A 12,412-nucleotide genomic window follows, 5' to 3' on the forward strand; every position below is an offset into this window, starting at 1 on the left:
TGCATAGAATTTTTTATGTTAGTTTTAAATGGCATCTGTTGCTTACAAGATTTGTTAAGTACAGACTAAATTTCTTACTGTGGTGTAGACATTGTGTAAGATTTGTTTATTGAGAAACTACAGATTTTTTGTCAAGAGGAAGTTCTAGAATTTGAGGGATCTCTAACTCCTTCTCAAATTTTCATCTGTTGCGGCAGTTCTCTGTGTGTGTGTAGCCATGTGCATGTGTGTGTGATCATTATACATTCATGTGGGATATCTGTAAATGTGTCCTCCATGTGCGAATTGTTGTGCTGGGTACCAGGAATATGAAGATGATTAAGTCACAGGCCTGCCTTCAAGGGGTTTCCAGTTTTGGTGGAAGAAATGGGCACATAAATCACGTGGCTTACAGGACATGGTGCTTGATGTCCTGTGGAGGATTTCCATGAAAGACAGGTTGATTTCATGGAAGAAAGACAGGTGGAAGTTTTCTAAAGAAGAGGATATCTGAGGTAAAGCCTGCAATATTCTTTTCCCTCTGCATGTGTGGGTAATACAGAAGTCCAAACCATGGGATGTAGTACCTCTTTTTGCAGCCTGAAAAGTGTCCTGGGAAATCCCTTTTGTTGAAGCCAGAAGAGGTCCTAGGGTTGGAAATGTGGCTATGTACCATTTCAGCGAGAATGGAATTCTTCTGAAGGGTAGCCTCAAGTTTTAAGATAAGCGTGTGGGATGTTGGGAAAGAATGGGAAGAATGCCATTCCATATGAGAGTGAGGAACAGTGGGTTATTTGCAGAGTGGATTGTGGGGAAAAGGCTGATAGGAGAATGTCCGTGGTCATTATCTTCATACATTTAATTAGTCATTGAGTACATCTTTCTATCCAGCTCCAAATGGTAAAAATAGAATTAATGAGTAGAAACTCTAGAGACAGAGAGTTAGGCTCAGTGTAAGAAAGAACTTTTGACTGTCAGAGCTGCTTTAAAAAAAAAGCCATGGCTATGACTGAATTCCCTATCACTGCCCATGTTTAAACAGTGGCTAAAACCACAGTGTGACAGTGGCATGAGACACACCAGTCATCATCTTTTTTGAGTTTTGTGGCAAGTAATTTGTTACTAATAATATCACATTTTTAATAATACCACTTCTTTGAATTCTGGTGGTTTATCTCAAATAAAGGAGAAAGGTATAAAGTCCCAGCCAGCAGGCTTAGAGTACCACCTATCTGAGTGCACCTGTGGGTGTCTGGCATGCCCATACATGTCTTCATGGATTAGGTGGTGAAACAGAAGGTGGGATTGACTGTACTAAGACCCTCACTCACTGGCATAGACTCGTAAGGTGGGTGAGAGCCCCAGACAAGATGAGCTTTAAAGACATCTTTCTGCTGATCCTGAAATTCAGGGGAAGTCAAGTTTCCTCTCAGTGATGTGGTTACAATATACTTCCACGCTAATATTCATTAAAGGTAATGCCTAAGAAGATTAGCAAAAAAAAAAAAAAATACACTGGGGAAATTTCGGCCTAATGCCTTGTTTATTTTTATTTTTCAACACACTATTAATCAGGCTTTCTGAATACCAGATAACTGCTATACACAGAGCAATTTGGGATCAGGTACGTTAATTCTTCCAAGTCAGTAGGGAACTATTAAAACATCCTTATTGGGCCAGTGTATATCTTACTGCCAGACAAACTTTCCCAGGGAGCTGTTTCACTATGTCTCTGTGACTTGTTTAATTAGGTGTCTCATTCAGGGTTCTCATTACTTCAAGTGGATGTGTGTACATTTTTAATAGGTTCATTTTCTTCAGTTATGGAAAAATGAAGAATTTGAAAAGATTTTAGTGTTTCATAGGACACATTAACATTTCTTTTTGTGAGACCACTCTGAGTTACCCCATGTCCAAGTGGATGTTTAATTCATCTATTTATGATTCACCACCAAACCCAAAAACTGTCCTCCATTTTCAGATACCTGTTTTTTCTTAAACTCTGCTACTGTGTCCCTGTGACAGCATCTGGGCTGTTGAGGTATATGCTGGTATAAAGTCCTACCTTTAATCCTCTTGGTGCTCCACAAAGAATGCTGTGTAGTTCATGTGTGCTGTCACCTAGGTTCAGGATGCAATGAGCACTTTTCCACTCATGGAAAAGATAATATTCAGATGTCTCAGAACAAAAGCTCCATTCTAGCCATTCCAGTGCCTCTGGGTTCTCTTGTGTCTTGTCTCTAGAGGCTGAAGCAGCTGGTGAAATGATCAGCACCCATAGGTTCAGTGTGACACACATTGGTAAAAAATAAAGCCTTAGCAAGGGATTGGCAGACTCTTTCTGTAAGCGTAGCAGGCTTTGAGGGTCAGAGGGCCTCTGTGGCCTCTGCTGTAACTTCTCACTCCTGCTGAAGAGGAACAGCAACTACTGATGACCTGAAAGGAAGGAGCATCACTGTGTTCCAATCAGAAGACACAGAAATTTGAATCTCCTGTAATTACTATGTGCAATGAAATAGGAGTTTTAATTTGAAATTTTCCAACTATTTTTTAAAATATAAAAACAACTAGTGGCCCAGATTTGGCCCAGTGGCCCCAATTCTTGAGGAAAAAGGGTCTAATGAGTAGACCGGGTTAAGAGAGCTATTTTTCTCTCTACTCAAAGTTCAGATTACAAGACTGGAGAGTGGAGGAAGAACCTCCTGACTCCAAAGTATGACAGTTGCTAAAATCCTGGTATTGAGAAAACTGAAAAAAGACCAGAAGGAGATATGTCTATGCTTTTACCTTCAGAAAAAAAAAACAAAAACTTACATTGAAATTTTATGTCCTGAAAACATACCTATTTTTGTATATATTTACAGTTTCACCTCTAGACAGCCTTTGCCAGTGGCACCCTACACCTGTCCAGACAAGGCTAGTTACAGAAATGGCGTCTCAGCAGCTCACAGCAATGGGGGTTGTGATTTAGGATGCATCAAAATTTATTTTCAAGTAATGGGAAAATTTGGGCATTGCGGAAATCATGAGCTGTATGTTCTAAGTTCAGAGCCTAACTGCTGTTCTCAAATGGGAATGAACTCTTGCAAGTTAGGGTAAATTATTTAAGTGGAAATCTTTGTTCATATTAATTATATCAGACCTATTAATAAGAGAATATGTGCTTGGACATTGCCAGTTTAAGTATATAAATAGCTTCCTGGCAAGTACCTAATGAGGCACACTCAGGGTACTCACAGGGTAATAGCCCTCAGCCTGTCCATGACTGACACAGTAGAGTTTAGCAAAAAGACTCCTAGACGTTATTACCAAGGACAGAGATGGAGAGAAGTTAGAATCTGGTCAGCCTCCCACCTGCAGATGGCCCTTGGACTGTTTAGCTCCTTCAGCGGTCTTTCTTAGAAAACCTCTGACCCATGGCCTTTGAACTACTTTTCTTCCCCTCATAGCCATAGTGTATGTGTGACACCAGACAGTTCATTTGCCTTCTCTAGGTTTGAACTTGCACATTCAAAACATGAAGGCGTTGGATTAGATGTAACACTGGGTGGTCTCTATTATGTTCTTTATCAAGTGCTATCTGTCACCGTAAAATCAAGAGCAAGATCCCTGTGGATGAATTTGCTAATCACCTGTTCCCTGTTTGAGGTACGTCTTGATAACACAATACACAAATGATTATATTGGATGAAGCTGTTTTCAGAAGTGGATTTCAAGCGAATTTTATTTAACACTCTGATCAAAAAGGTTTGGCTAGAGCTGGTTTTATGGTGATGTCTAGCTTAGGTAACTAAAAGTGTCAAAGGAGTCTGCTTCTTTGGACACAAAGTCTATAAAGATCTGAGGGTGGTATGGGCTCCTTCCTGGAAGATTTGGTCAAACCACAGGAGACACTGGATAGCTTTTATTCCTACTTCCCTTTGAAGATCGAATCCCACCTGGGAAACAGACTTCATGCTCTAATATTGGCATCTCTGTTGTCTCAGTACCTTTTCCTGAGACCACTGGCTTTAGCCAAACTAGTGGCTTGTATTAATAGAGCCCAAGTAGTTGAGCTCTCTATTTAAGGAGCCCATAAGGGAGAGGGGGTTCCATGCCCCAAATGAGAACCATTTTTCATTTCTTCCCTGCTGACCCCTCTGTGGACCACTCCAAATACATGCTTCTAGAACCCAGCCTCTGTAGAGAAGTCCATGTAACTGAGGGCATGTGGTCAAATAACTCAATGTGGGAGAGTCTCCCTTTTGTGGAGGCCCAAAATACCCAGGGTAGAATAGTCCTTGTGGATAAACTTTCCACAGATTTTGAGGACTTAAAGAAAAAATACCCAGAAGATGGGATGGGACGTGTTTTTGCCCTGGTCCTGTGTTGTTGGCCACTGCCAGATCCCCAGCCCCATCTGGGAGGTGTCACAAAGAGCCTTGCAGCTCTAACTTGGACTCTGTCTTCATTTGGGAGGTGTCCCTTTTGCCCATCTTTCTATGAGGAGCTTATGCTTTCAAGAAGTTATAGGGTAATAGTTAAGAACATGGACACTGGAGCCAGAATCAGGTGAGTTGCTTAACCTCTGTATATCTATTTTACAGGGTTTCTGATGATTAAATGAGTTCAGATATTTAAAGCCCATTAGAATGACTTTTGAGAAACAGAAAACACTTTATTGTGGTGGTGGGAGTAATTATTACTGAGGGCTGGAGTGGGAGAAAGTTAGAAATTAGTTAACAGTCTAGTAGCAGATGACTTTGGAATATCACAGGGCCAGTGGACAGTTCAGTTCCTGCTTTGGCTCACTCTCTTAGAAACCGTGAACTTTGGGATGGTTTCTTCCCATCACAGCCACACAGGACTGTTGGATACACATTTGACCTCCAGTTCGTTCATCCCTATCATACAGTCTTTTTTTTTTTTTAAAGATTTTATTTATTTATTTGACAGAGAGAGATCACAAGTAGGCAGAGAGGCAGGCTCCCTGCTGAGCAGAGAGCCCAATGCGGGGCTCCATCCCAGGACCCTGGGATCATGACCTGAGCCAAAGGCAGAGGCTTTAACCCACTGAGCCACCCAGGCGCCCCCCTATCATACAGTCTTAAGGAGATCTACGTTTCCCTCATGTCATGCATGTAACATGGACTTTCAGCGTGTTTGTTGTGCACGCAACCTTTTATTCACTTCCATGACTTCCATGAGTGCATAGTGCATGGTCGGTATTCTGCTAATACTGCCAGTACCTCCACTTATGGCCACGCAAGTCCTGTACTGCACAACTCCAGGAAACCCTTGTTCACTTCTGTACTAAACATGACTGGGTATATGCTCAAATCTAAGGCCTCCCACAAACTCAGGTCAACCAGAAGGACCTGGTACAGGGTTCTTATGTAGGCTCTCACCTCTTGAATAGGAGTGCTTCTTAAGGTAATTTCATACCGTGATGAGCACACGAGAAAAGTAGTTTCTTCTGTTAATTGCAGTATAAGAAGAAACTCCTTACACAAAAATATGACTGCCATGAAATGGGATATTATTAAGTATTGAAAAACCAAACTGAATGATAAAATATGCTGATGGAATTTGGTTTTGTTTCTGATTATGAAAGACACTTATCCCATCCATAAAAGGCTGATTTTATATGTAGGTGCGGTATGTTTCTGAAAAATTTCTTAGAATTGAGGGAGGAGCCCTTGAACTCCAGTTAAAACAAAACAATGAAGTCCCCATGGACTTGAGAGCTGAAATTCTACCATCAATGATTTCTTTTACTCATATCCATATCATATATCCCATCACATACCTTGGGAGGAAGATGTATTTGTTTTTATTAGTTAGATACCCTGTCAAGTGGAGTGAGTGAGTGGGCCACACATGTGGATATGGAAAGGATTTTATTAGAGAACATAGAGTGGGCTATTACAGACTCTCCATTAGGGAGGAGGGCCCAAAAGAGAGAGGGCATGTTGGCGTGCTGAACACAAATGCTGACCGTTCAAAATTTTGCAGAGATGGACTTGAAGATTGAGATTTTTACTTGGAATTCACCAAAAGTTTAAGGATTGATTAGAAGTGTTTGTTTAAGGGGCGCCTGGGTGGCTCAATGGGTTAAAGCCTCTGCCTTTGGCTCAGGTCATGATCTTGGGGTCCTGGGGTCAAGCCCTGCATCTAGCTCTCTGCTCAGCGGGGAGCCTGCTTCCTCCTCTCTCTCTGCCTGCCTCTCTGCCTGCTTGTGATCTCTGTCTGTCAAATAAATAAATAAAATCTTAAAAAAAAAAGAGAGAGAGAGAGAAGTGTTTGCTTAAGAATTTTATATGCTTAGGATATTCTGAGAAGTTAAAACGTTCTATCCATAAACAGAGTTGATGTTGCATTTTTCTTTTTTTCTGTCCCCGAAACCTGCCAACATGCCTGACCCACTGCAGACAACCCATAAATGCCTCTGGGACGAAATATGATTCATGATCTCCACGTTCTTTTTCTTTTTCTTTCTCTTTTAAACTTCTACTTGTGTTTATTTTGTGCTAAATGTATTCATGGGCCGTATGTTTTTATTCCTTTGGTTTTTACTTGAGGTGTGTGTGTGTGCACGCATGTGTACATGCAGCCTCCTCTTCTGGTTTAGGAACAGTTCTTTTCAGCAAGAATCATCTCAGGGCAGCAGAGTGAGCTTATGTAGGGCTTAATCTATGAGCTCTTTAAACGTGGGATTCACCTTAGGGGTCTTGCTCACATGGACATGCTCAATGACTAGAGAGTCTACATCAAGAACCTTGAGTTCAGTGTTATTCCCTGCATTTTTAAGCAGGTACAGCAAAAATTCAGTATCTTACTGGGCATGGGACCTGTGTCCAGCCCCACTGTTTGGCCTGGGTACATCTGCCATCTATAGTAACATATCTCCCATCTGGTAACAATGAGATAGCACATATTAATTCTATAAAGTGACATAATTTTGGTGGCTTTTTGGCTATGTGTACCCTCTATGGCTTGGGCAGTTTCCAGGGTATTCTTAAAGTGAACATGGAGATTTGAACCTCTTGATTTGTATGATTGTGTGTGTGTTGGGGGGGGGGGTTGGGTGAAGTCAAAATGAACCACTTTTAGAGACCACCTCAGGCCACATAGGGGAAGAGGAAACTATCTCCCCCTTATTTTGCCTGAAGATAGTAAAGTATTTTGAAACAGATTTTAGGAAATTCCTGGTTCCTCTTTCAGTAACTAGGGTTTCCACCCTTGATGGAGCCTAGCTGAATGTGAAGCGATTCTTCCTTCCAGAGCCTCTCCAGCTCCTCCCTGCCCACCCCCTCCCCGCCCCGCTCTGTTTTAGCACCCGTGGTTGTTATTCAAACAAAACTTAGGTGCTACAGCTAATAGTTCTTGTCACTTAGAACATCTCTTTTCTCATTTCAGAAGGTGGATGTCACCAGCAGGGCTGTGATGGAAATAATGACCAAAACAATTGAATACCTTCAACCCAATCCAGGTAAGGGATTGCTATATGCTTTCAGGATGTCCCTCCAGGTAACTTGTAGTTTCTCTTTGATCGACATTTAGGTTTGGTGTGCTTCTTCTTCCTCAGTCCTCCTTTCTGGAGCTTCAGTGACTTTCCTGTACAGCACCTTAACCAAGGATGGAGGACCTCTTAAGGCTGACATTGAAGTAACTGGAGCATTCTGGGATATTTTGTCTGACCCTAGTGTATTTAACAAATAGCATAGCATGGACATCTTGGGTGGCACATCATGTCAGGGTAGCTGCAAGCTGTTAGCCATCAAACTTAAATTTTCAAGGGATGGTAAGAAAGAATTAGGATAGTTTTAAGATAAGATCTAGTAATTTCCAGAAGGTGTGAAAGAGTAGGAAGTTGTTGTGAAATACAGTGGGTTTCTGTTCATACAGCATCACTAGAGTTTTTGGAGAGTTGTTCTTAATTCTGATGCTTCTCTGAGTATATGGCTGGTTAGCATTTGTTCCCGCTAACTTGCTGTGCTCCCAGAGAGGGAAGTTGTAATAGAGATAATGGATCTACCCCTTGAAAGGAGAACCAGGCAGAGCTGAGCAGTGTCTGTAGATACAAGGTATAACAAAGCAGAATGGTCTATGTCATTGACCTCCTCACTCCTCTTCCTGACATCAATTCCTAACACAGAGTATAGAAAGGATGGAAAAAAGCCTTGAGGCAAGGCTGAATGTATTTACGTGAGAAGTATGAATATTTAGAAAACTGCTCACTTTTAGGACTAGGTTCTTTGGGAGTTTCAGGTTGAGAGTCTAGTGTCTTTGGTGGTTCTGGGGAGGGTGGTCTAGACACTGTGTCATCCCCAGTGTGTTTGGACATAGAGCATTAGTGGCCAAGAGATGAGAAAAGGAGAAGGTGTGGGATAAGAGGAACGAGTCAAACAGGAAGTATTGACTGGCTCTCTATTGCCTCCTGCTGCTGGCCGAGCTCTCAACCAACCTTTATTTACCTGTGAGAGCATGGCTGCTGTTTTGAAGATGAACAAACTTTATAGGAATAACATTCTTGATTTTTTTTTTCTTTTTAAAATACATAAGAGATGGGATTACGTAAGGAAAGAAAATACAGAAGTAAGTATAGTAAGGTATAGGAACTAGGAATGTAGCTGATTGTGAACCAAATGATTAGCAAATTAGACAAAGAATACCAAAAATGAAGTTCCTAATTTTTATCAGAGCCACATTTATGACCTTTATATTCATTCCACAGAGATGCAAGGATCTCTTAGGTGGTCATTTATTTCTTAGTATTCCTATCACAACTGTGATAGGTCAGGTTCTGAAGAGAGATGCTCACCCTGTCTCACCATAAGAAATCATTGAATAAGGGCAAAAAAGTTGTATTTTCATCTTTGCATAGAACTTTGAAGTGCTCTCTGATCTCCTGGGATTTATACATGTATTGTGCTGGTAACTCATTGTTGTAGGGTGAAGATAATTATAGAGTAAGGAGGGAAAATAGACTATTTATTGAGCACTAATGCATTTTTAGGGTGGTGCTAATTATGTACACTATCTCAACTCTGAAAATAACCATTTTTTCTGATTGGAAAAATAACACACGGTTGAACAATTCGTAAAACACATCCTTAGTGGAAACCATCAGTGTTCTTGAGTATAATGGAACTCTGTAGATAGCTACAGTATGTTGAATGGTATGCCCCCTCAAAATTCAGGCCACCCAGAATCTCAGAATATGGCCCTATTTGGAAATAGAGTCTTTACAGATGCAAATAGTTAAGTGATCTTGAGATGAACTCATTCTGGAGTTAGTGTGGGCCCTAAAGCAATGATTGGTATCTTTGTAAGAAAGGAAAACACAGAGACATAGGGAAGAAAACCATGTGAAGTGGAGGCTGAGATGGGAGTGATGTGGCCACAAACCAAGGAATTCCAAGAGCCACCAGAAGCTGGAAGAGGCAAGGAAAGGATTCTCCCAGACAGCCTCTGGAAAGAACCAGCCCTGCAGACACCTTGATTTCAAGCTTCTGGCCTCTTGAACTGTAAGAGAGTAAATTTCCTGTTGCATTAACTCACACACACAGTTTGTGTGCAATTTGTTGTGTTAGCCCTAGAAAACTAACACAGTGGGCTAACCTTATTTTCTGTAGGAAGAAACATGGGTCCAAAAATTTAAGAAACGTTCCTAAAGTCATACATCTTGGAGGGGATGAGGTCAGAATTGGAACCCAAGTTAGAGAGGGTACAACAGAAATTCAGAAAGGAAACAAATTGTGGGATTGAGACTTAATTTTATTTTAATAAAAAAGATTACAGAAGGAGGTCATGGGAGAAATAAGAATTTTCAGAAATGACATTTTTAATAAAATGTTTAATGTGCTTACTAGCTGCCAACATGTTGGTTTGTTTTATGGCTGTTTAAAAATTGAACGAACATTTGTCACCAAGAAGAACAATTAAGGCCACCACCAGGCAATCCCAGTTTCATTTCAGAAAAGCAGTTATATATAGGCTGGCCACATATGTGTACAAGTTAGGTCCAGAACAAAACAAAATTTTGTAGACTTATTCTATAGAATTCGGATGATCTGTATCTAATTGGTCTATAATGGATATGATTTAGTCCCTCCATCAGTTTCTCACGCTGAGAACAGACATTTCGCTATAGCACTTCTGCAAAGCTGCTGGTTAAGTACACTTGTTCACTATCCAAGTGTCCTTGACAAGGGTATGCAGGAGTGTAGCAAACACTCACAGACACCAGGTCTTTGGGTACAGAAAAGCAGAAAGAATATTCTCAAACTCATACTTGGTAAATACTTTGAGCCTCTCAGTGACCCCAGGAACTGTGTCAACCAACATGTTTTCCTAGATGCTGGTCCTGATGAGTGAGATCTAGCTTGGGTCAGGACAGAGCCTGATGCCAACCAACAGATTTACGTGGATAGGCTGGTAGGTTCAGTGGAAATTCATGCTTTGAAGGTACTTTGAGAATGAATATCTTGCATTAATTTAGTATTCTGGGATGTGTTCTGGCTTTCAGATCTTGTGGCTTTCATATCTTTTATATTCTTAAAACCCAGTTCCTAATGAAGTGATGACCAAAGAGAGTTTGATTAATTTTCATGAATCTGTAGATATGCTCTACACCCTTATCCACTCTCGCCTTCTTCCAGAGTGAGGTTTTTAAAAGGAAGATCTGATCATATCATTATCTTGCATAAAACCTTTAAATGGCTTTTCATTGCTTTTATGATTAGGTTTTAAATTTTCAACATGGCTTAAAGGACCCTCCTCTCGGGGTTAGTTTGCCCTTTCCCCCTACCTTGGCAGGCACTTAGTACCCTCTGGTGCAGCATAAAGGTCATTTAAAAGCCTTCCTTGACCCCTGACTAGTGAGGTTCCCCTGTCAAGTTTCCTGTCACGATTCCAGCTGCCTTTCCCTGGTGGCACACGCCACACTTAATGTAAATGTGTGTGATGTGTGTGCTTTTGTTTGTCTTCCTCTGTAAGGAGACAACTGTGCCTGCCTTATCCCCATGCCCAGTCCCCAGGTCAGGTCAAGGTAACTGGTGGCATTTGGGTATTTGAACAAATGAGTAATGAAACACCACTGACAGTCATTGGCTAAAGTGACAAAACTGCTATAATATAAAGAGGAAAAGGAGAGGGGCACCTGGGTGGCTCAGTAGGTTAAAACCTCTGCCTTCAGCTCAGGTCATGATCCCAGGATCCTGGGATCGAGCCCCGCATCGGGCTCTCTGCTCAGCGGGAAGCCTGCTTCCCTTCCTCTCTCTCTGCCTGCCTCTTTGCCTACTTGTGATCTCTGTCTGTCAAATAAATAAAATAAAATCTTTAAAAAAAAAAAAAAGAGGGAAAGGAGAAACTCTTGCTTTTCCCTAAATCATCAGCTCCACCCATATAACTAACGTTTATCAAATGCATTTATTTTTATGCAAAGACCAACTTTAGATGTTTTAGGGGTAAAAACAGGACCAAGATTGGGCTTCAGACCTCTGGTACTTCACAGCTGAGTAGCATAAGATATATACACACTGAGGAGACCTGGAGGTCTTCACAGCTAATTCGTCCTGGAAATTCCAGTTCACTAATGAAGTGAGCAAGGGTGAATGGGGTCACAGGTGTACAAGTGTGTGCTGTGAAGCAGGGCTTTCAAGACTATAGACCAGAGAGCTGTGAAGTCTTCTACCATGGATTGTGAAATATTCTGAATGGAACAGCATAAACCAGTACAAATTTGCAACCTACTGAGAAATAATTCAGACATGAAAAGTACTGTACTGATTGACAGTCCTTATATTCTTATGGCATAAAAACAAAGACCATTCCAAAAGATAGAAATCAGTTTTCTTATATAAGTAGTCTGATGCCTTATGGAGAAAAAAGTACTAAACAATGTTGAATAGAAATAAGTTGCAAGTCGCATGTGTAATTCTGAATTTTCTAGTAGCCACATTAAAGAGTAAAAAGAAAGGGAAAAATGATTTTAATAATATGTTTTTAACCCAGTATATCCAGAATTTAACCAATATTAAAATATTGAGAAATTTTACTTTCTTTTTTATTCTTGTGCTATGTTTTGAAATTCATTGTGTTATTTCACACTTACAGCACAACTCAGTTTGGACTAGCCACATTTCAAATGATTGATAGCCTCATGTGGCTGGTGGTTCCCATAATGGGCAGCTCAGGATAATTTGCCATTTAAGCTATTATATTTTGATATATGTTTGATGTTTTAGCTCCTTGGCTTATGTATATTGGTGGTGGTTTGTTTGTTTGTTTGTTTTTTCAGTAGAGAAATGAACCCTTGATTTTAGACTTAGGATATCTTTAATTTTTTTTAACTTTCTGCAAATCTATTACATGGCATTGTGCTAGAGATCTTCCCCTGAAATAGAATGATGGACATGACCAGATTGGGCTCTGTTTCCTTCCCAGTCTT

The 12,412-nt window shown here is 40.7% G+C and overlaps 1 protein-coding gene across 1 annotated transcript in view; it reads left to right on the forward strand.

The window, feature by feature from the left end:
• SH3GL2 (SH3 domain containing GRB2 like 2, endophilin A1) overlaps positions 1 to 12,412 on the forward strand; it is a 209,567-nt gene that overhangs the window by 167,056 nt on the left and 30,099 nt on the right. Inside the window, exon 3 of the mRNA XM_080819732.1 lies at positions 7,378 to 7,450. Within this exon, the coding sequence (XP_080675858.1) occupies positions 7,378 to 7,450 (73 nt within the window). The remainder of the gene's footprint in view (positions 1 to 7,377; positions 7,451 to 12,412) is intronic.

Source organism: Martes martes (assembly GCF_963455335.1).
Source record: "Martes martes genome assembly, chromosome: 12".
Classification (NCBI taxonomy): Eukaryota; Metazoa; Chordata; class Mammalia; order Carnivora; family Mustelidae; genus Martes; species Martes martes.